General features: G+C 35.5%; 1 protein-coding gene across 1 annotated transcript in view; it reads right to left on the bottom strand.

Annotated features, from left to right (window-relative positions):
* The window catches only part of Xpr1 (xenotropic and polytropic retrovirus receptor 1), a 174519-nt gene extending 152388 nt beyond the window's left edge, over positions 1-22131 (bottom strand). Inside the window, exons 1-2 of the mRNA XM_033762123.1 lie at positions 21875-22131; positions 1328-1379 (exon numbers count right to left, since the gene is read on the bottom strand). Coding sequence (XP_033618014.1) covers positions 1328-1379; positions 21875-21943 — 121 coding nt within the window. The 5' untranslated portion in view covers positions 21944-22131. The remainder of the gene's footprint in view (positions 1-1327; positions 1380-21874) is intronic.
* Between the last annotated feature and the right edge of the window lie 3815 nt (positions 22132-25946).

Below are 25946 nucleotides of genomic sequence, written 5' to 3'. Positions count from 1 at the left end.
TATATTTGAGATACATACAAACTGAATAAAAACTGAACAGAAAACTTTTAAAACTTGAAGATCAGTACTTTTTTAAAAACTTGAAGATCAGAATAAAATAAAAACCAAAACAATTATTAATGCAAGGAAATCAGTTTAACTTCTATGTGATTATTATTTTTCTTATACTCAAAGGAGGAATTATTTAGGGGACATAAAATAAGACAGCCTGATAAAGAACCTGAAGATTCTGGTAAATTTTAAGTGTCATAAATTAAATACTCAAAGAATAAATAATTATAATCCAAAATTCAACGATACATTATTTACTATCTAAGCGTAAATACTCTACCTTAAAATAATGAGATAAGATTTTGAGATGCTAGGAGAAAGCATATTTTTAATTCAAAATGGTTCAAGATGAAGGCTATGTCACTAAAAACTTGACATAAATTTATAGATGTATAATTTTATTAAATAATTTTAGCATCTATATGTATAAATGTATGTCATAAAAAAAGGTCTTTAATAGCATGTCACAGGAATGACTTCATAGAATACTCATATAGTTGTCTTTTTACAAAGATATTACTCAGGATGCACAATAAGAAATTCCTGACAAATACTTTTTCACATGCATCTTTCCTGAAAAAGTCTGATGCAGAATTTTAAGAGTTCCCAGCATCAGAAGAAACACTTCCTCAGTAATTGTTAAGTTAGCTCCTAATTTTTTATTGATACCAGCACTCATATAACTTAAAAAAGCATCTCCAAACCTATTTAAGTTTGATCCTATAAAGAATAAACTGGTGAACAGAAGGTGAGGTAATGGAAAATGAAAGATCAATAAAGGTCATTTGAGAAGTAATCACTGCCCTGTGGCTAGCTGTTTTATGACCGTCGAACTCTGCAGATGCATAAACATGCCTGCTAACACACTCACACACACAGAGTAAATATTCTCCAATCTTTAGTCTTATTCTAAAGACAATGCATAAATAGATTTAGCTCATTGGCACCGAGTCTGCCTTCCAAATATGAGATCCTGAGTTCGATCCCTGGTACCGGGGGGAAAAAAATGGGGGAGGGAAGTAAAATACAGAAAAGAACTTTCACTAAACTAATATGATCATAGTCCTAAAATGATATAAGGACATAATACAAGATCCACCTTAGGATAAATGTGAGCTAGACCAAAACAAAACAAATATTAAAATACTGTAAGATAATCAATCACATTACCAAAAGCAAGGGAGAGTTAGCATATTGCTTTTATACTTTATATTTTAAAATGTTTCCTTAAAAAATAAGTTTTCTGTGACTAAACCTAAAGATTAATTCATCTTACCTTCCACAGAAGGTGCCTGGTCCTGAGCCGAATACAGCATATCCTTGAAAGCCTATCAGAAAGAAAGAAAAGCAATACATAAATCATAAGAAACTTTATATTAAAAGCATTAGAAACTAAGTCACTCTTTTTCAATAAGCAATGACTATATATATAGTTCCTTGAATGGAGAATTTAGTGAAATACTTAACTTTAATAATCCATCCAATAATTTTCAATTTTTAAAACAAGTGATAATTTATATATTAAAAACTAATGGGCATGGGACAGGGATTTAGTTCAATGGTGCCACCTGCCTCAAAAGCCCAAGGTTCTGAGTTTCACCCCCGGTACCCCCCAAAAAAAATTAATGGGCACTTTGCAAAGAATGAAAAATCACTTATGAGATCATAAGCCCTCTTCAAAGAAAAAACAACAGAAATAGAATAAAAGTCCTAGAGAAATACCACAGAATACTGCCTAAGATAATATGAAGAACTGGATACTATTTTTTGGTACCATATTGGTAACATAAAATTTATCATCAAGCAGTTTTAAGTGCACAGTTCAGTAGTGTTAAGTACTTTCACGCTGTTCTGCAAGTCTCCAGAACTTTTTCATCCTAGATAGAAATACTTTTCAATGAAGTTCTGGAAAGTTCTATGTAAAAGCTTAGGACGACAGTTTAGGGTTGTTTTTTTTTTTCCCAAACCACATAGTAGATTAGCTAACAAGCAGATTTAGGTAATTTGGATAGTGACAATTTGATAGAGAACAGGAATGAGAAGTATTTCTCTTCATGCATCAAAATAGTTGAATCAGGCTCAAGAGCTCAATCCAGTTCCATAGCTGCAGAAACCATCTAAACACTAGTGATTCCCAAACTGGCCTCAAGAGTTCCTCAACCTTAGTACAACTGACATTTTAGCACAGATAATTCCTTGTTTGGAGGAGGGGAAGTGTTGCTGTGCAATGGAGTATAGGATATCCTGGCATTCCTGGCACCACAAACCCATTAAACACTAACACCAGCCCTCACCTCCCAGTTATGTCCCGTGGGAGGCAAAATTACCTCCCTTCTGACCAATAGGCCTAAAGTTATTCAAGCACACCTATATAAATACCAAAAAGGGAAGATGTAAACCTTTAGGGTAATCACACTTTTTTAAAAAGAGTACTTAAATCTAATAAATTATATTCCTCCCAGGCCAATTTATTATTTGCTTTGGGTGATCAATCTGTTAGTTCCATGACTAACCAGGCCAACAATATACACTAAAAAGATTTCCAATGAAATGAGGAATTTAAAATTTCTAAATCAATTCATTTTTATTAAAAGTTTAGGAGGTAGGTGTGGTGGCACATGCTTATAATCCCAGCACTATGGAAGGATGAGGAAGGGGAATCCAAGTTCAGTTAAGCATGGACAAAAAGTATTTTTCAAAGGCTTGGAGACAAAGCTCAGTGCAAAGGCCCTGGGTTCAATTCCCACAGGGGAGTGAGGATTAATATTTGTAGAAAAATTATGTACAGATACAAAAAATCTTGCTGTAACATGTTTAAATTCAAAAATATTCAGTAAGATTCACTATATAGAATATGAAGCTACACAGTCATACAACTTAAGTACATATTTTTAAAAAATACTGTATTTGGTCTTTGTCTCTAGTTCCAGGCAGAGAGCTCCTAAAACTTTTGGAACTTACTGTCTTTTATATGCAAAATAAGACAGCTCCATAAGAGGTGCCCTACTACAGCTTCAGAATGGGGGGTATATAAACAAAGTTATCAGATGGTCAGAACTTTCAGCTTTACCTCCAAATTTCTTGGTAAGGGAAAGGTACTGGAGAACCAGTTCAACCACCAATGGAAATAATTTAATCAATCAGGTCTGTGCAATGAAATTACCACAGAAACTCTAAAATATCAAGACTCTCAGAGCTTCTAGGTTGGTGAACACATAGTGTGCTAGAAGAGAGCATGGAGGCTATGAAATTCTCATCCTCATACCTTTCATGCATCTTTTCTATTAGGTTGTTTCTAAGCTGTACCCTTTATAATGAACCTGTAAAACTAAATATAGGGTTTTACTGAGTTTTGTGAATTATCACAGCAAATTATCAAGTGTGAAGGAGAGTTCTGGAAATCTTCAAACTTTCCCTCAATATTAGTTTAAGTATCCTGGGCACCCCAATTGTGGCTGGCATCTTAAATGGGCACTCATATGGAACCTTTAACCTGTGGAATTTGTGTTAATTCCAAGCAGTTAGTGTCAGAGTTGAATTTAATTGTCAGACACCTAGTTGGTGCTGGAAAATTGGTTACTGGTATCAGAAAAAGAATAACATACTTGGTGTAAGAAATGGCATCACAAAACACCACACATCATCAACTTTTGCAGTAACCTTTATTAGTGAATCAGTTTATCTAAGATTACATTTTGAAGTACAACTTCAAATTTTTAAGCATTAATCCTTAAACTCTTTTGTATATAATAGATGTGACAAAAGTTTGAAACCTCCCTTAAGAAAAATATATACACAATATTTTCTTTAAAATTTTAGGTGTCTTAGGGCCTATTAACTTCTAGATTAAAGTAAGAAGTTATTCCAGAAGATCTTATCAAATATTGGAAAGACCTTATTTCAGTTACAGAACATAATTTTATATTAAAGTCTTATGCAGGTGCAGAATGGCAATCATATTACCATTCACTGACAGGCTATTCAAAAGGGTAAATGAACAGAAGACTGCAAAAAGCAGAACAAATTTCTAGAAGTAAAAAAAAAATAGTAGAAGAAAATAAGAGAACAAATCCAACCACATAATAGTTATAGAAATAAATTTATCTTGGAACAAGTATATAAGATACTCAAATGTTTGAATAAAATCTTGCCAGTTCTGAAGTATCATAGGAATGTGTACCAAAATAAATGATGCTATCAAGAATGAAAAAAAACAATGCCTAGAGGTGACTTGTGCTCAATAAATAGTTCTTGAATTGAAGAATATCTTCTCTGGAGAAAATTAAAGATGATTAACAAAGCACACCAAGTGGAATCTCTGACATGTAATGAAAGTGAATTACATTTGCAAAGCTTGCCAAATTAAGTTAAAATAAGCAAATTAAACTTTTATAAAGAGAAAAATAATATTCTTCATTCTGATTATAAAATGGAATTATAATTCATTTCAATCAAGACAAATCTCAGCAAAATCATGGGCAACTCTTTTTTCTTCTTACTACATTTTTCTCTGATTAAGAAACCATCTATTTTTTGGTAATAACATTCTACAGAACTCCACAAACAGAGAAATCATGCCTGTAACAAGAGAGCAGATCCTGATCAGAAGAAGGAAAAAATCATACAAGGCATTGTCTATATTAGTTCCTGTAAACTGTCTATATGTCACCCAAACGACTTGTATAGGTTGGAATCAGTATATCCAAATCACAAAACAACAGAGAGTTTAACTCATACTATTTTACTTTAAGGAAATCCAATACTTTATATAAAACTTTGAATTTGTATACATGAGTATATATTTATGTGCATTATAGAAATTTTTTTAATTTCCAGAAAATTAAAAAGCAATCCCTTATATCAGCATCTCTCCTGTAATCTTAGTGTTATTTTTGTTATAATGCTATTAGAATAAGGACAAACTAATGTTTATAAAAGCACAACAATAATATTTTAAAAAATAATTCCAAACATAACTACAAAACCAATATATTATGCAAGCAACAAAATTAACATAAAGGGAAAAAGTTGCTGTTTTGCTGAAACAAAATCTCAACTTCTAAATATGAATAAAGTTCTGACTGCCAAAAATGCATGTTCTTTTGAACTTGGAATGCTTATCTTATTTTGTGTTGGATATGACACAGTTCTCCAAGTATTTATCTCTGCAGTGAGGCAGCACAAAGAATGATTAGGAGCCTTGGAGTCAGACAATGTGTATGAAAACCAACTTGTAACACGTATAAGTTGTGTAAATCTGGGAAAAATGAGTATCTCTGTACTCTGACACCCTCATCTGTGAAACAACCACATTTACCCTTACAGGTCTACCATGAATATTAAAAACTCTCAAAACACATGTTCCTGTATTAATTTTTATTCATAATCATACAGGAAGGACATTGCCAAGCATATAAAAGACACTCAAAACATGTTAGCTAATAAAATATGAACTACCATAAAATTTAGACTATGAGGTGGCATCATTGGGACCTCTACTGGGAATGAATACATGATTTGTGCATTAGACATATCTCAGTCAGTCTACTCAGTGTGGGGGATGGAATACAGGGCCTCACAAATGCTAGGCAAGTGTAGTTCTATCTAGAACCAATATGGTCAAACAAGCATGAGCATAAACATTGTGATTGCCCAGCACTGTTAGTTTATAAAATAGTCATCTAAATGAATATGTTTCTATTTTATTTTCAGATGATTACTGATGTGAACACAAAATATTTTTACTTCTCATTGGAAACTTACAGACTCCTAACAAAATACATACAAATCCCAATTTGAGTATGCTTTAAAAAACAAGGCCTCCTAATTTCACTACATTATTCAATCTAAAAATATCACTTAGGCTTTGTACAATGTAAGTATTGCACAAATGTGGTATAGTTCAAATGATGAAAATACCAAAATTAATTTAATTTTCAATAATCCATAGTAGATCATCTATAATTTCCTTTCCAGTATACAAATGGGTTTCACAAACCATTTAAAGAAATCAAAAGCTAGAAGCAACTCTTTCCTATCAGTTCATAATTCAGCCTCACACACAACTACTAGAAATATTACCACTATCATCAATCAATCTATGTCACTCTTTTTCTCTTCAACATTCATTTGAAGTCAGCACATTACAATCTATTGAATGAAATAAACTAAAATAAACAAACATAGGCATCTGAAGAGCAGAGTATCTATTCTATCACAAGCAGAGATCAGGACAACTAAAAAGAGGAGACTGGATCTGAGGATCATTGCTTTATGGTGACTTTTCAGAAAGTAGTTTTAACTAAGTAATGGGGCAGAAGTTAGATTAGTCTGAGTTGAAACGTGATGGGCAGAAATACTGACAAATAATAAAAGTAATAAGTTACATTTATTGAATGCCCACTATGAGATAATATTTTAAACAATACTTTGAGTCTTATAACTCTCTAAGGTATATGGCTCCATTTTACAAATTAAAGATATAAGTCTCAAAAGAGTTATTTCGCTCCAGCGCCAGGAAGGCTGCCTGGGCCCCATCCACCGTGGGAAGGATAGCCACGCCCTCTCCCGCCAGGAGCTGCCATTGCTCCAGCACCAGGAAGGTAGCTGAGCGGGTGCCCCTGAATCCCCACAACTCCCCTAACCCCCCCTCCCCGTGCATACTCTCAGACCTCCTGATTGTGCCAGTCTTTGGACCCACTCTGCAGAGACAGAGGTAGCCATAAAGGGTATTTTTCTGAGTTCCCAACTTGGAACATCTTTAAAGAAAAGGGCGTGGGGAACCTGTAGTAGAACAGTGTGGAGTTCAACCGTTCAGAAGGTTGGGGAACTCAATCTGGGCCTTACAGCCCGAGGTCAGTCTGTGTCATGGGGTTCAGCCATCAGCTAACTCTGAGATCAGGGGTCTTGTGTCCTAGCTCTGTCTGAGCCCCCATCCTAAATGGTAAATATACTATATTGAAAAGTTTGTTCACTGCAGACATGGTTTAGAATGCTGCTTGAGTTTAATTTAATTCAAACGGTTTAAGGGTGATAGACTAGTGACTACCACAGGTGGTCAGTTTCCAAGTTGTGCTTGATCATATTGTGCTGCTGATTGTATCAGTTGGGATAAAGGATTGTGGTTGATTTGATGAGCTGTTTTCTCTGATGTTATAAAGATGAGAATGTCTGTGAGTTGTTAGAGACCCAGAAGCTAGGGTGCAACTATATCAGGAAGACTTGGGTGATAACCCAGAGATTAAACCAAGGACAGCCTGACAACAAAAATAAAAATGAGAAAACACTTAAGCAAGACACAAAGACAGACTTGCAGTTCAGCAATGGCAAACAGTAGGGCAAATGAGGATGAAAAGGCCAATAGTGAACCACCAGGACACCCTGAACTCAAAGCACAGGAAGTAACAAAACAGATCAATCAGGCTCTAGGAAAATTCAAAACAGAAATAATTTCCCAGATAATCATAGAGATGGTAGGCAAAAGGAAAGTAGTGATTCAAGACTCTAGAACAGAAACTGACAAAAAAATAGATGAGCTCAGGACCACGATAGAAGCCATGAAGGCCCAGCATACGAAAGAAATGGAAACAATAAATGCCCAACATAGGAAAGAAATGGAGTCCATAAAACAGATTCAAACAGATATCCAGGAGATTAAAGACTCCATTGAAAGTGTACACAACAGAATAAAAGAATGCAAAGATAGAATCTCACATATAGAAGATAAGATTGTAGTCAGTGACCGTGAAAAGAGAGGTCTCTTAAAAACAGTAGCGGATCATGACAAATTGATCCAACAACTCCTAGATGATGCAAAGAAGAATAACATAAGACTGATAGGAATCCATGAAGTAGCAAGAGAAAATACAAATGACTTTAAAAAGCTGTTCACAGAATTAATGACAGAAAACTTCCCAAACAGAGGGGAATGAATTTGACATTCAGATAAGTGAGGCATATAGGACCCCCAACTAGCCACAATCAAAAAAAGTCTACACCTAGACATATAATAATCAAGATCCCAGAAACCCAACAGAAGAATAAAGTACTACAAGCAGTAAGAGAAAATAAACAAATCACATGCAAAAGAAAGCCCATCAGAATCACAGCAGACTTTTCAACACAAACCCTTAGGCAAGGAGAGCCTGGAATGAGATATCTCAAGTACTAAAAGAGAACCTCCATCCTAGACTGATGTATCCTGAAAAACTCTCTTTCAAAATGGATGGGGAAATAAGATACTTCCACGACAAAGAACACCTGAGAAACTACATGAATACGAAACCAGCATTACAAGCAATTCTAAACAATATCCTAGAAAAAGAATGAAGGTAACAACACCATGAGGCCCAACAGAGCAAATCAAATACGCAAGGCAAGAAACTAATACGAGAAGGTGAAGAAGTAAAAAGAGTCAACAAAAGACCAATAACAGGACAATAATAAATCAGTGTATATCAGTTATAACCATCAATGTCAATAGACTGGCAGAATGGAATAAGAAGCAAAATCCAACAATATGTTGTATACAAGAAATACACCTAGTGCAAAAAGAAGCCCATAGACAAAGTGAAAGGATGGAAAACAATTCTCCATGTGACAGGAGCCCAGAAAAAAACAGGGGTAGCAATCTTATTTGCAGACAAAGTAAATTGCAAACCAAAACTGATTCTAGTATTACAGATGTAGGACAGTACTGTATCATACCTCTGTGAATGTAAAATATCTTTTACCTGCTTTATGATACATAGTAGTGACCGTGCTTTATCAGAGCTATTTTTAATGATGCTACTCTAGAATGTTCTCTTTCCAGATGATGATTAAGATGCTAATAAAAAAAGTGGTGCCAGTACCACAACAGCAACAGAACTTTGCTGTTTTCTGGGTATTATTCTTTTCTTTTCTTTGTTTTTTTAATGGAGTGTGCTGAATGTCTATAATTTTGTTCAGATGACTGCAGAACCTGGAAAAGCTGTTGCTGCTATTGATGCATAACATACTGCTATTATTGGTCTTTTTATATAAATATACATATATATAATTTGAATTTTTGGAAACTTTAACTGTGCTGTTGACTTTAGAAAAAGTTATCCCAATTTACTGCGTTGAGTTGGCATTGTACAGAAATTAACAGCCATAGTGGTCTAGAAATGTTAATTTTTTTTCCATTTGTACAGGGGTAATGCACTGTATTAAATATGTACGGTCATATCTACGTGGGTTTGATTACAGAAACTAATAAAGTATTCTCTAAATAATGAAAAAAAAGAATAATATAAGACTACAACAGCAAGAAGCAATTTAAATATGTTCAGGGACCATTTTCATCTCCAGAATTAAGGATTATTTTAATGTTACATCGCTGCCTTTTCTCTTTTTCTTTCCTTTTTAGTTTTATTTTAGGATTCCCTATTTTTAATGTTCATACAGAGATTTCTTTAACTGAAATACCGAACAGTTTCTCTGGTGTGAAATACTGTAATAGTACACAAGATCCTAATGAGATAATTAATAATGTGAAATGGGAAATAAAGGGCTAAAGGTGTAGGGAAAGTGGGAAGGGTGGGAGAAAGGTAATAAGGGAGAGGAAAAAATGAGAAAATGAAAAAATGAAAATAAAGTGTTTGTAAATGGGGAGGGGAGGAGGCGGTGAAGGGAGGGCAGGGACAAGGGGAAAATATGAGAATCAAGACCCATCATGTAAAGGTACAGGATCCCAATAATGAATGTAACTGTATTGTATACCTAGATTGTACCAAAAAACTCAATAAAAAGAAAAAAAATATCTTGCCCAGGTATTACTGAGTATTCCCCATTTTATAATCCATACTTCTTTGAAGACAGATAATAAATAGCCTGCTATTTGGTAAGATCGTATTTGTGAAAATTCATCTCTAATTTTGGCCTTGCCATTTTCTAACATTTTTCCATTTACTTCCACAACTTTTCTATACCATTACATCAGGTGTGACAGCAGGCCTCTGAGGTGACTCATGATTATTCTTGGCTCCTGATAGTAGTACTCTGATGTATTTCCCTCCATTCCTAAATGCAGCTGACTTCCAACACTAGGACATAAAAGATACTATGGTTTTCATCTTGCTCTCTCTTGATTCATGTACTCTGGGGAAAGACAACCATGAAAACACTCAAGTAGCACCGAAGTGGCCTCTTGCAAAATTCCAGCACAAATTTTCAAGCAGTTTAAATAAGTCATCCTAGAAGTGGATTCTCTAGCCCCAGTGAAGCCTTGAGATGACTGTAGTCTCAGTCTCTTAACTCACAAAATATCCTGACCTAGAAATACTCAATTAAGCTGTTCCCAAATTCTTGGCACACAGAAACTGTGAGACAAGAAATGTTTATTATTGTTTTATTCCACTATGTTTTATTCTACTATGTATCCCACTGCTCCCAAATTCTTGGCCTACAGAAACCGTGAGACAAGAAATGTTTATTATTGTCTTATCCTACTATACAGCAATAGATAATACATTAGACTACATTTAAAATACATTAAAATACATGTTTACATATTAATGGATCATAATAGATTAATAGTAGATCAAAGTAGCTAAAATTTTTATTCCTATATGACAATTAAAAACAAAGGAAAGATATGACAATTTCAAATTATTTACTTAGCAATAATAAAGTCATATTCCCATGTGTCAGAGCTACCAATACTATAATTTACTTATACTATATGCCCTTGAAAAGTCATACAGCCACACACCTGAGCTGGCATAGACCCATGCTCACTTCGGCAGCTCATATACTAAGCTAGAACAGACCTGACAGAAGACTAAACTGTATCTTCTCTAAAAATTTTACTCTGACTATAAAAATGATAATAAAATTCTCTCTTCTACTAATTAAATCTATGTAATTCATTCTTATATTATTGTGGTAACAGATGTAAAGCTTCTGAGGATAAAGAGCAAGATTACTTTGACTTTTATAGGCCACAGCATCTAACATGAGGTTAAAATATGCTGTAGGATCAAAACATACTGAAAATGTTTAAATTTTTAAAATATATTACAGTTAAAACACACATTGCCATTAAGTGCACTCAAAATATTCTCCCTTGCTTAGAACATGTCCACTATCCTACTTGCCACTTCTGAAGCAGTTCTAGAAGTCCTCTTTTATGTTTTTACAAGGTGTGATAAAAAATACAGTGAATTTTGGTGTCAAATTCCATCTAGCGTAATGTAAAAACATTACAGTGTGTCCCCATTCACCTTATTTAGTGGATAGGGCATTCTACAACTTCTGGCTCTTCTAACAAAGTCAAAATGACCAATATAAGTAAACTTTTTAAATCAATTCAGGACACCAAGGAAGCCATGACAGTCGAGAAAAGGCACTCATAAAAGAGGATTTCCAGAACTCTATCAGAAAGTGGCAAGCATGATGGGATAAATATGTTCCAGGGAGGGGAAGGTTTACAATGTTTTGACAGGAATTAATGACAATATGTCTTTTACTGTCTTAATACCCCAATTGTAGAATACTTGGCTGATATCTGGGGCCCTGGGTTCAATCCCTAGCACTGCTAATTATATAAATACTGTATTTTTAGATCATATCTCATATGTTTGTAAACTGTACAGACTTTGTATCACAAAAGCTAAATGTCCAAAATCGGCTTATCAGTTAATTTTTAAATATTAGCTATTATTTTTAATTATTTTATAGCATTTCCAATTTTATGTAATACCAAATTACAAAGTCCTTTTCTCATTTTTCCCAATTTTCATTACCTTTTCTTTTTATATAAAATTCAAACCTCTTTAATTTACTAGACAAAAAAAAATCTCCATGCTTTGCCTTCCAGGCCTCCTTAATTGATATAATATTTATCCAGGTTAGATTTTGCTCAAAATCTAGGTAGATTTTGCTCATATATAATATTTGCTTTTAGCACAGCATAAAATTCCCATCCCTGTTCTTACTGATTTTGCCCTTTTACCTGGAAGAAGACAAAGGGAATCAAAAGTTTCTACACTGTTATCTCCTATCTACCTTCTAAACCATGGGTGTCTGACTACTTTGTGGCTTCAAGTTAAATACTACTGAAAATCCTTAATAAATGAGGCATTATCTGTAGACTAAATAACATTTCCTACAAATATGCTGTTGTATCTCCATATATATGAAGATAATTATATTTATAAAATACCAATGTTATATTAAACACTAAGATGCCATTAATTGTTAAAAGGTATCATTATTTTAGGTATCATTAAGTAAGAAAAACATCAATAAACTGTAACATCTATGGGCCAGGGATTTAGCTCAGTGGTTCCACTGCCTGCATCGCAAGCCCAAGGACCTGAGTTTGATACCTGGTACCAAAAAAAAAAAAAAAAAAAAAACCAAAACTATAACATCTATAAGATGCATCCCAATGTTAATAGTGTTTGAATGGAAGAAGGAAATATGTATCCTAGAATCTATGCAGTATAGTAATTAGTAATTCATTTTGTCAAAATGTAGTTTCTTAGGAAATGGCGTCTTTCCTTTCTATATTAAAATACTTGACATTGTTGGTGGGAGTGCAGAATGGTGCAACCACTATGGAAATCAATATGGAGATACCTCAAAGAGCTGGGACTACAGGTTCCATTTGACCCAGCCATCCCTCTGCTGGATATCTTTCCAAAAGAATTAAAAGAATCATATCACAGTGATATATGTACACCTATGTTTATAGTGGAACAGTTTGTAATAGCTAAAACTTGGAAACAGCCCATTTGCCCATCAGTTGGAGACTGGATAAAGAAGATGTGGTTTTTCAAAATGAAAAAATGCAAATAGAGAATGTCTGTAAATGGGGAGTGGAGGAGTGGGTGAAGGGAGGGCAGAAACAAGGGGAAAAAATGAGAACCAAGACCTGTCATGTAAAGGTACAAGATCCCAATAATGAATGTAACTGTACTGTATACCTACAATGTACCAATAAACTCAATGAGGAAAAAAAAAAAGAAGTGGTTTTTCTATAAAATGGAATACTACTCAGTCATAAAGAATGAGAAATTAGATTCATTCATAGGAAAATGGATACATATTGAGGATATACTCCTACGTGAAATGACTGGGTCACACATGTGTAAATACTGAATAGTTTCTCTGGTGTGAAAAACTATATTAGTACATAAGAGCCTAATGATATAACTGACAATGTGAAATAGGAAGAAAAGGGCTAAAAGTGTAGGGGAAGTGGGAAGGGTAGGGGAAAAGTAATAAGGGAAAAGAAAAAAATATGAAAAAATGGAAAAAAAGTGTTTGTAAATAGGGAGGGGAGGAGTGGGTGAAGGTAGGGCAGGGACAAGGGGAAAAAATGAGAACCAAGACTTCTCATGTAAAGGTACAAGATCCCAATGACGAATGTTATTGTACTGTATACCTGAAATGTACCAATAAACTAAATGAGAGAAAAAAAATACTTGAGGGCAGGAACTTTATTTTAAAAAGGCAGGGGGAAGTATTTAGCTCACAGGTCTGGAGATGCAAGAGCATAGCACTATCATCTGCTTGGCTCTGGTAAGAACCTTTTGGCTATCTTATAACATGGCAGATGATATTATGGTAGGAGCATGTATAAGAGGGAGAGATCATATGATGAGATGGAAAGCCAGAGACCAAGCAAGAGACAGTCTTGCTCTTTTATAACAATGCACTCTCACAGGAATTGACCAAAATCTTATGGGAACTATATTAATCCCTTCAAAGGCAACACCCACAATGACCTAACAACTTTCCACTAGACTGCACCTCTTAAATGTTACAACTAAATACCACCACAGTGGAGACTGAACCGTTAGGAAACAAAACATTTCTAAAGCATAGCAAAAAGATTCCCAGTGTCTAGCTACCATAATTTGGTTTCTTTCAAATTTAATGACATTGAAAAGGGTTTTTTAATCTAAAAAGTCTGAGTATCGATACACTAAAATAAATGTCTGTTGAATAAATTAAATATATTTCTATAGCTATTTTTCACAATGACAGGAAATAACAAAAGAATTTAGTTAAAAGTATGTCCTATAGGTCAGGCCTTCCAGTACTTTTAGATATTATCATATATAATTCTTACAACAACTCTGAAAGATAAATATTATCCTCATTCTACACAAAAGAAAACTGAGATTCAGAGAGATGAAATACCTTTTTAAAGGCCTCACAGCCAATGAAGGTAATGCAATTTCAAGCAACACACTGAGTTAAAACTGAAGCTGTTTGTACCGCCTTCAAATAGGAATAGAGCTCATATATCCTAAGGGAACCTTTGGTTTTATTCCACCCTTTCCTAAAGTTTTATCCTATCTTCCTCACTATCACTAGCCAAATTTCTTAATGAAAAGTATACATGTTGTCTCAATGCCCTTAATTTCTTAAAATCTGAAAGGATAGCAAAAAACAATTTATGTTCAGAATCCAATGAGTTACTATTATTATATTCAAAGGCCTATCTATAATTGTCATTTTTACTCTTGTCTCTCTACACATTGTATATTACTGTTGACAGTCCACTCATTCTTAAACCCTTGCCTCTGGTGACAACGTACTTCTCCTGATTTCTTCTACTCATACCTCTATTTTGTCTTATACATGTTCCCTTACTAAGCCATTATTATCTCCATTATAATAAATTTTATCTTTTAAGTCAATCTTTCAAATTACAGATGCAAAATAATTAATATCACAACTTCACACAACTTCATTCCTCCTTTTCCATTTTTCTTTCATGAGTATATGAAGGAGCTTTCCAGAGGCTATATAAAATGTGAAGTTATGTCTCTAATGACTAGAAAAAGGTACAGTTACTGGGAATTGATTATTGAGAGTACTGAACTACATCCCAGGTCTTTTTTCTTTTTCTTTTTTTTTTTTCTTTGGGAAACAAGGTTTCAGCAAATTGCCCAGGCTGGATTTAACTTGTGATCCTTCTGCCTCAGACTCCCAGAGTCCTGGGTTGACAGGTATGCCCCATCACACCCACCAAGTATCCTCAATAATTTTTATGAGTTTCATGTGGTTCAAAATAGAAAAACATTGAGAACAACTACTGTACTGTATAGAAAAAGCTCACAAAGCACATGGGTTACTTTGTGAATAACAGTTTAGCCTAGATAAGAAACTCACACAAAAATCTAAAAATGTCCCACTTTCCTCAAATTCCAGTCCTTCATTCTTCAAAATAATCACTTGTTCACTATTTATGAATAGACAGAACTGTATCTTAGTATTTATAGCTCCTTATTTCTGACCTAAAGTCTTTATAATATTTGCAAGTCATATTCAATAAATATGACTGTTTTAACACAGTAAACTTGTTATAGAGAATATGAAAATTGCTATGTTCACAGAAAATTAATTATACTTTCCTTTGGCCTCTAGCAAATAAACAATTTTTTAAAAATTTTCTTTACTAATCCCTCTAGATACCACACTTGGTAACAAAAGGAAATACATGAGTAAATTTTAATTTGACTGAAATCAGATTTAAAGATATATCTCATTTACATAAATCATCCAAATGTTCCAAGTGCTCAATCAGCAATCTATCCTTACTACACCATTTTGAAAATACTAACTGAAATACAAAGCCAGGAAAGTATATACACATGTGTTTAATTTTTCCCCTCAATTTTTAAGGTAATAAAAGAGCTAGAATTTAAATCCATTAGCCTATTAGCAAATAATAAAAGACCTATAAATATTTGTGGAATGAATGATTTGTAAGATGCTCTTTAATGAGCTTCGTCTACCTCCTCTAGCATTTACTAAATAAATAAAGGAAGATCTAAAAAGCAAGGGCAAAAACCTTGGTGAATTTTAACACTCCCAATTCCAAAGTCCAGTTCAATACCAGGCAACCCATAAACTCGTTTTGGTTAATCTGTACAATTTGGGCAAAACCTTAGAGCTTATATTACAAGACATCCCCATTGAAAAAAAGTTTTACTATGAACCTCCAGTATCTGTGTATTTATTTATAAATTACAATCATCTACAACTGTATATACAACATAGAACTTTTTATTTTATTTATTTGGGGGGGGTGCTAGGGATCAAACTTGGGCCCTTGCGCTTGCAAGGCAGGTGGCAGAATCACTGAGCCAAATCCCCGGTCTAAAACTTTTTAAATTAGAAGTTGTTTTTTGAATATTGGACAGAGTTGTTATTCTTTCTTTCTTTCTTTTTTTTTTTTTTTTTTGAGACTAGGTCTAACTATGTAGTCCATGGAGGTTCTGAACTCACTACGTAGCCCAGCCTGGCCTTATACTCACAATCCTGCCTCAGTCTCCAGAGTGCTAGGATTACAGGTGTGTGCCACCATGGTTGGCTCAAAGATGAAAAAATTTTTACCTTTCACTTATGAATAGTACAAAAATACTTCATTCTAAGAATTTAATATTTCAAAGCTCTAGTTCAAGTGCAGGATTCAGTTCATTTTTTATCTTAATTATAATGGATATAAACTGAAAAACAGATCTTATGAAGGCAGAATACTCATACAAAATATACTTGGGGCAATGTTAATTGTGGATAACAGCAGATATAAAAATCTTATTTCAAAGATTTATCTGTATACCTCAGTAATTTTAAAACTTTAGTGAACTTAATAGATCTATTAAACTAGTATTGGTTGGTTGTATCTGAAATAAAGCTGTTCAAAGACTAGTACGAGAAGTAAAATTGCCAGCTCCTCACTTTGTCGTTCACTTATGTTTGTATTACTGGTATTAATGTTACAAGTTCTTTACATGAATCCTTTTAAGTTGTATCATTTTATAAGGGTTAATTTAGTTTAAACTAGGCAATATTTAAACATTCATTTTATTACACACACATAACTGGATTAACGTCTACCTGATAAAAGTGAACAAACAGAAGAGAAAATCATTGGCCTGTTTCCCTCCTTAGCAAAAGTACTGCATCATCAATCCATTTATTAAATACTAGTAAAGTTTTATTTCCTTTTAATATGCATAAAAATAAATAAAATCAACAATTTTAAAAACAATTTCTCTTACTCATGGGAGTTTTGGATACATTCATTTGGGGTCTATAAATCAAATATACCTGAAACCGCTAGCTAGAACAACTCAATCAGTCTCTCAAATGCTTTCCAGATTAAAACTAGATTTGAAGCCAGGACCAATTTTCCATGGTCACCCCAGGTCAAATAAGACTCTTAGGTTCTTATGATCTGGGTCTTCATCCAAGAGGATCCAAAACCAACCTTCAGGGATGGATTGACAGGTATAATCTTACCAGGACACTCACCCTTTACTTTACAAAGATAATGAAGAATAGTTACAGCTTCCTGTCTCTACAACTTTCATTCACTCATTTAAGAAACATTTGTAAATGCCAGGCATCTCACTAATATAGTCATTTAAAAGCAAATCTTAAATGCTATAATGTACTTTCACTTACAGAAGTGCCTTAAAGAAAAAGTGTGGGTTGTGCCCCATAGGGTGGCCAACTTAGAAATTTCAAATAAGTTCCAGCAAGGCAAGTTAACCCTAACTAATCAACATAATACCTTTGAGAAATTAAATCCTACAACACAAGTGTTCTCATGGGAGAATTCTATAACTGAAAATCACAATAATGTTGTGGTAATGTTTCCTTATACCTGAAATAAGCTTAGTACAATTTATACAGCACCTCTCCTTTCCCAACCACCCCGCCAAAAAGACCACCACTTTTTTTTTTATTTATGTTAAAAGAGTTTCTTGGGTTAGTTTTCTATTCACAGGTCAAAATCACATCAACAGCTTTAAAAATTATATTACTGGTTTAAAAGAATGATTTCACAAATAGTTCTATAAGTTCTGTCCTCTACTTAAAACAAACATAATTGAACCATAACAAGGCATAGAAATTTAGAGTCAGGTGAGTTGTTAGATAATATGAGGCTATGAGTTTAGAAACCATCAAACACAGTTCTCCAACATTACAAAGAAGACACTTAAACTTCAGAATAAGGAAGTGATTTATTTCATTAGGATCACACAGCTAGTGTGACTTGACTCTTAATGCTTACATATCCAATGCTCAAGAGACTAGAGTGGGTAGGGTGTGGGTGTGTGTGTGTGTGTGTGTGTGTGTGTGTGTGTGTTAAACTAACCAAGCGGCTTAGCCTTTCCTTGCCTGGAAAAACAGAGAGATAATCTTTAAATTCCCTTTCAGCTCTAAAATCCTATAATTTAGAGACTTCATTGTTTTACTAGCTTACGAAACTACAGTGTACACTGAAAAAAATCATTCCTGGTTCCTAAAAACCCAAAGATGTACAGAACCCTAGGGGAAAAAAAACACAAGTCATGAGCCTAAAGCACTAAATACAAAGTCTGCGAAAAATGTATATACACTTCAGCATTTCCATGCCTGGAAGCTAATGGCCATCACTTTGAGCACCTCTTAACTGTTGTAGAGGCCAAAGCTAACTTGTATAATCGCATGATGTCTCAATAAATTTAGTATTAAAACAGTTATACAAGTTTTGTCATTTCCTGATTATATATATATATATATATTTTGGGCAAACTGTATATTGCTTCTTTTTCTAATATTCTGTGAAATATTAACACTGGTCATATTACTCTATTTGGATGACGCTGTTCTAAATTAATTCTGATCAATCTATTATATAGCTCCAAAATATACAATCTCTAATTATAAATTTAAGAATATTCTTATAAAAACAGATTGTTGTTTGACTTTATATAATGAGGTTTATATTAAAGATAATTAAAAATAAGAACAGCTTCTTCTCATTTGTGTTATTCATCCTAAAACGTATGCACAAATGCATCAGATTTTCTTTACATGGTTTCTCCAAGATGCTCTATTCTTTAATCTTTTATGCACATTATTCTGCCCATAAAGACTGAATCCACATACTCTCCAACTCATTTATATATTATAAACTAATAATTTTAAGAACATTAACAAGGTACTAACATTAATAATGTTAACAATCCAAGAAATAAAAATCACTGCAAGTTAAATAAAAAAACTCATGAACTGTAATGGATCATGAAAAGCTCCGATATTCATCTATATTCACTTTTTATAGAAAAGAGTTGTAGAAAGGCAAAAAGATTGTCCCTGGGTTCACATATATATAAGCATGGTGTGTATATATATATATATATATGATCATATATAATTAAATATTGCATACAATTATAGATGTAAACAAAAATTTCAGCTCTAATCTAAAGCTCTGCTTAATTCAAATAATATTTAATATAGCAAAATGACATAAAAAGTAAAGAATCTGGGCAGTTTATATGGTTCACAGTATTAAAAAGCACCCTATATATAAGCATGGTGTGTATATATATATATATATATGATCATATATAATTAAATATTGCATACAATTATAGATGTAAACAAAAATTTCAGCTCTAATCTAAAGCTCTGCTTAATTCAAATAATATTTAATATAGCAAAATGACATAAAAAGTAAAGAATCTGGGCAGTTTATATGGTTCACAGTATTAAAAAGCACCCTATGCTAGAAATAAAGTGTAATATACTAAAATTTCACCTCCAGTGCTTGAAAACATCATCATTTACATATATGGAAAGTACATATTATTGCAATATAAGAAGGTGTTTTACTCTAGCAAAGGTAACAGATCTTTTATGGATGTCCTTTTTCCACAAGTTTTTAAGATGCCAACATTCCTGAACCTTAAACACTCTTACTCATATCTCTTTATTATTTTAAAGTAATAGCTCAACTTTTTAGAAACAATGCACAACACAAAAATTACAAGCCTAAACAATTTCCTCAATGATTCTAACTTACAAAGAAAAATGTTGCTTTCTAAATTTTGCCTACCAATAACTACCCAGATGGGAGTCACATAGTAGGCACTACAACAAAATCAAATTTTAATTTTCCACAGTAAAGGAATTTTTCAAAACATTATTTATAACTGGCCCAAAAAAGATAATGCACTCACACAAAAGCACAGAAATTCCCTTTCTGTAATCAATGTAAAGGAACCATGTAAGAATAGGATCCAAATAGATTACATGATTGAGAAGTCTGAGAGTCACTCTAGTCACTCAAGCCACAAAGCTGACATTACAAATCAAGTAAACTGCATTTTCTAACTAAATCTTATGCTTCCCCTTCCAATCCCAGATATTCCAAATTAATTCTGTGAAACAGTCAAGTGTTGAAATACTTAAAATGAATTATAACATGCATCCAGCCACTGTTACTTCTGCCCAAATCAAGCATTCAACACTATGTAACAAGAGTAAGATGTGCTCTGGCATGCTCCTATCTTATGCCTCTATGAAGAACTGGCAGTGGTGCTGAAAATTACTACTAGAAAGATGAAAGACCAACACCCGTCTTTCAATAAAATCCATCATCTGGACTCTAGCCAAGCTTTTAAAATAGACCCAATGTTATTAGAAATAATAAATCATCAACTCTACAAGCTGAAATGTTCCTTTTCTTAGAAACTGTGGCCACAAAACACAAGAAAACATTAACAATTATAGGCCATTCACTTCTGACAATAATCAGATTTTGTATTGTAACAAGTAAATTTATTTAACAATCTTCAAGATTCTACTTAACCTACCTATATTCTTTTCCCAAGCTTCTTCAATTATTATAATGGTTATATGAATAAATAAATTCACTGCTATTGCCTAAACATTCTACCACTAAACTTATGTAAAAATTAAATAAGACAACTAAAATAGTTTAGTTAATAAAATCTAGCTAGTATTTGTGTGTCCACATTGATTTTATATTCTTTGTTCCTGGGTGTGAATTCCCCAAGGTTAGGTCTTTATTTGGGAGTTGAATTGTTAGCTACCTATTGCAATGCTTAAAGCCCTTCAAGTATCTTACCTTCCAGTCTCATTATCTCTACTTTTCCCTGTATTGAGGTAAGATTACTTATCACTGTAAAATATCCTCCAGGAGCTGCTACCACAAAAACTGCGAAGGAGGGGGACCATGATCTCTGTAAAGCACAGGTAAGGTACAGTGTTTACAGTATAGTAATTGCACCTCTAGCTAACAAAATCTTGGCAGAAACCCTGAAATTTTAAATAATTCTCTCCCCTCCTGCTTTCATCCATTCTAAAACAACAGTGGATCCAAAACCAAAGATGTGTTTTTACTCTGTGTACTTCAAGCAATCACTAAAAAGACATGTCACTGTCTTATCAAAACAGGATCGCTGATTACAATACGTTTGTAAACTATAACCATTAAATGTGTGATGTACATTTCGATCAAGTTTCAATCCTGTTTAAAAAAGCCTTTGTCAAGAGTGAGCTAGTGGGAAAAGCCGAAGGGCTCTGTGGAATGAAGGAAATCACTGGACGGGCTTATCTTGGAAGACCGAATCCGTGTTCAGAGGTGAGCAAAAAGAAACAAGACCTAACCTTGGCAAGGGGGCGCTCACCCAGGGTGGGTAGGCGAGGTCGGGGTGAGTGGGGAGGAGGGGATTAGAGCGGAACCGTGGCGGCCCGGGACTGATCCCGCACCGCGACTCCCCCACCTGCAGCTAGCTTCCCACCACCATGCCCGGGCCTCGGCCGGGCTGTGCCCTTCCTCCCGCTGCGGGGGAGGGGAAGGACAGCGGGGCCGCTATGGGGGCCGGCCGCCGCGGAGGGGATGCCGCAGTGATTCCCCGCGGCAGTGGGTCAAAGTCCGCGGGGAGACAGCAGGAACCAAAGGCAGCGGTGTAAGTCAAGACAGGCGACAAGGTGGCCTCTCCGAGTCCTCCCACACCCTGGCCGCCGCCGGTACCTCATACTGGATGTATTGCTTCCTCCACTCGGGAGTGATGTGCGCTGAGAGGTGCTCGGCGAACTTCATCCTGTCGTCTTCCCTTCACTCCCACCCGGGTCCAGCAGCTACAGGCGGCGGCGGCGGCAACAGCTACTCCGACTCCTCCCCACATGGGCCCCGGCGCGGCGCTTCTCTCCTCCTCCGCCGCCGCCGAGGTCTCCTCAGAGCCGCCCTCCCGCCATCTTCCTCCTCCTCTCCATGGCCCCGCCCACTCCTGCTCACCCCGCCTTCTAGACGTCATCGCCATGGTAACCGCCTACGCTTACAGGGGAGGGGCGGAGTGGAGGGAGGGGCTTTAGTTGCATTCCTTCGTTCTCCGCCCCTTCTGGGCCGGACTACTGAAGGCACCTCCCCTGACCTCTTCCGTCTGGCTCCAGTTGGCTTGCAGCTGCTCTACCGCCTGCCTGCAAAGCAGCAGTGTTGTTATTGTAATTAATATTAATACTGGAGCAACAATAATCCACACAAGACGTTTGTATTTGCAAAGAACTGTGCAAATGTGTTTTTCATTTTAATATTTATTCTTCATGAAACCCTTATGGATGGATTAACATTAATCCAAAATGAGCAGTTAAAACAGATAGTTTAGGACCAAATGTATTTAAAGGAATGATATTTTGCATATTCCAGGTGCTCAATAAATGCTTATTGAATTTAATTAAAGATGTCAGAGCCAAAAAGTGCATGCTACTTTTGAATGTCAATGTAATTGTCTAGACTCAGGACTAACAAACAAAAGCAGTAGCAACACCTGGATTCAAACCAATATTGAAGGTACCAAGTGAACTTACGACTGAGCTTCCCGGGATTTGGGATTGAGGGTTGAGAGAGAAAACAGTACCAGAAGGAGAGAATCCCTTGGAGGTATAGAACCAAGCCCACTTCCAGTGAGTCCAGAAATAGGCCCAGCATCCCTGCTGAACTATCCCTGGAAAACTTGGAGAAGAGATCACTCATACAAGTCAGCACTGCAATGAATGTGGGGGTGGTTGTCCTGGAGGACCTTACTTGAGGCAGAAACCTAAGTCCCACCCTAGGTGGAGGAGTCCTGGATAATATAATAGCTAACATTTATTCAGTTCTGTCTCCCCACTCCCTATCCCAAGCAATGTTCTAAACCACTTACTTGTACTTTGTACTTGTGCTTTGTCCTTTAATTCTCAAAATTTTGGTGAAACTCAGAAATTTACTAAATGAGTATTGTGATTTACTAAATGAATAGAAGAGATATTCATCTCTAATTTTAACACCCCCCCCCGTATGTTTCTCCTTTCCCTTCACCTTAATTCAAGTTAATACAGATTCTGAAGTCCTTTCCTCAGGAGAAACATGAGCCATGATGAAAAAATGCGTGCTCTATGAGTGTTTCTGGCTTTTGCTGTACGAAGGCCTCAACTTCAGTTGAAAGAGAAAACCTCTTACCTCAGCACAGTATCCTTCTGCCCACCATAAAAATCTCTCTCTACTGGAAGTAAACATTGCCAGGAAAAAGACACAGGCAAAGAAGTCTATGCTATCAGGAAGAGTGCACACCACAGAGAAGAAAATGACTGCATGTTGTGTCTAGGAAGACAGTACCAGGGCCAGCCAAAGAGTGATTCCTGGGCCTTTACTTAGACATGAGCTAGAATGGTGGACGTAGGTAGCAACTCTCATAGACCATGGCACACGGCTCCCAGATGCAGAATACCTCTGAGCCTTAATTGTGTACAAGAATCTAGAATCTGGGCCCAATCCAGGGCAAATGAAATTCCTTGATACTAGCTCTAAAACCAATAATTATTTATTTTTCTCACACCTGATCTAGAGCTCTGCCTTCCAGATAGACATGAAAATCTTACTTTATCCACGCAAGTAGATTTTAAAAGAATTCTGCATATCCCTAGCATCGCTTGAAGTATTTCACTGACAAAGACCACCAAATACTTGAACACCTACTCTCTGCAGAGCAGCATGTCTGGTACTATGAGGGGTTACCTGAACAGCTGTAGTTTGAATCAGAAGGGCCTCCTGCTGTTTCTAAGCAAATACTTCTCTATTCTAATAAAAACTTTTGAGCACTCTGATATTCCAATTACACCACTTTGGGAATGAAGGACAATTCAAAAATACATAAGACTCTATTGTCTTTTTCTTGGAGAAATAACAATCCAGTCAAAATGACAGGCAGGTAGACAGCTAGACTATAGTATGATACATGCTATAATTGAGGTGTGTATAAAGAAACAAACATCTAGCTGACCAGAAAGTAAAAGATGGTGTATCAGGGATGGTTTTGAAATTCAGTCTTAGACAACATTCTGACAGAGAAAAGATCTCAAAAACAAAAAGCAAGATGTCAAAATTATTATTTTTTTGGTATTGGGGATTGAACTCAGGTCCTTGCACTTGTGAGGGAAGCGGTAGAACCGAGATAAATTCCCAGGGTGTCAAAATTATTTTTTAAAATGACAAGAAGCTATCTGACCAGAACATCCTTTGAGGCAGCAAAATGTCTCCTTAATGAAACTTTCTCTGCTTGGTCTCCTCCTCTTCCCAGTCTGGCTCCCACACCATCCTATTCTGTAATAATTTGTGTCAGAACATGAGCTCCATGAAGACAAATTCCTCTACAGTTTAGCACAGTGCTGAGCACTAAGGCCTTTAATAAATGTTGAAGGAACAAAGGAAAACAAGAGGGAAGGAAAGAAGTGAAGCAAAAAGGGAAAGGGCAGGCCATATGGAGGGCAGCTGTAGGAACTGAAGTTAATTTGGAACAAGATTGTAAACGAATTGATCACAACATAGACATGGGATCATTGAAGAAGTTTAAACTGTAAGTGATTAACTCAGATTTAGGAAAGCAGTATATATAGCGTAGCTTTCTGATTTTGAACACTGATTCCAGAAATAAACAGACAAATTAAAATCCCAACTCTGCCATTTACAAGCTGTGTGCTCTCGGGCAAAGTACATTAGCTTTTTTTTTGGTTTTTGTTGTTGTTGTTTTGTTTTGTATTTTTGGTACCAGAGATCAGACTTGGGTCCTTGCACTTATGTGAGGCAGGAGGCAGCACCACTGAGCTAAATCCCTGGCCCAAGTACATTAGCTTTTAAAGCCCCAGTTTCCCCGTTTGTCAAATGGGGATTAGATTCCTCCCTTGCTGATTATTTTGAGGATTAAATGAGTTTCTGCATGTAAACTATTTATCATGATGTCTGGCCCCTGATTGAGCACTCAATAACAGCCCCCCTTCTAAAGCTTCTGTCATTGTGTGAAGAATGGACCAAAATGGAGACAAACTCAACACCAATTTATTAACAAGAATTTACTAGACCTGGGCCCTGGTGTAACGAATTTACTAATGCAAATTTATTTAATCCTAGAAGATAGCTACTGTCATTATCCTCATTTTAGACCCGAGTAAACTCAGAAAGAGAAGGTAAGCATCTTGTACAAAGTCACTTACCTAGTAAGTGAGCCCCAGCAACCCAGCTCCAGGGTCCTTGCTCTTGAGCACTATTTTATGTGACTGTTGATGAAACAACTCGAACCAGTCATGGAAATGGACAGAAGATGTGACATCCAACCCCAGCTCTGATGACAAGGGAGATGCTGCTGCCATGAACTGAGATAAGGAATACCAGGAGAGAACAGGATTAGCACTTCACTGGATGTGTTAATATTTAGGAATCTATGGGATACAGAGTGTTCACTTGCATGTATAGATTTCTAGTTCTAGAAAAAAGGTTAAGATTGAAGTCTAGAGAGCCATTCACATTTAAATGATGATTCAGCCTGGTAAGACTGCTCTGGGCAAGACCATAGAGTGAAGGGAAAACAGGCCAAGGGAACATCCTGGTGTGAATCTAAAAAAGACAATGGACTAAGGAAGGAGGCTGAGATATGGCTAGAGTAGGTGCCAAGACAAATAGAAGACAGTAGGGTCAAGGAAACCATAAAGCTTCATAAGCGAGGCAGTGATCAATATGCGAAATGTCATAGAAAAGTTGCATAGGATGACTTCAAACCATTGGGTTTTGCAAGCAG

Source organism: Fukomys damarensis, unplaced genomic scaffold, assembly GCF_012274545.1.
Source record: "Fukomys damarensis isolate Sample0158 unplaced genomic scaffold, DMR_v1.0_HiC HiC_scaffold_11, whole genome shotgun sequence".
NCBI classification, from domain to species: domain Eukaryota; kingdom Metazoa; phylum Chordata; class Mammalia; order Rodentia; family Bathyergidae; genus Fukomys; species Fukomys damarensis.
The sequence above is the reverse complement of the archived record's forward strand: the minus strand, read 5'-3'. Positions and strand labels throughout refer to the sequence as shown.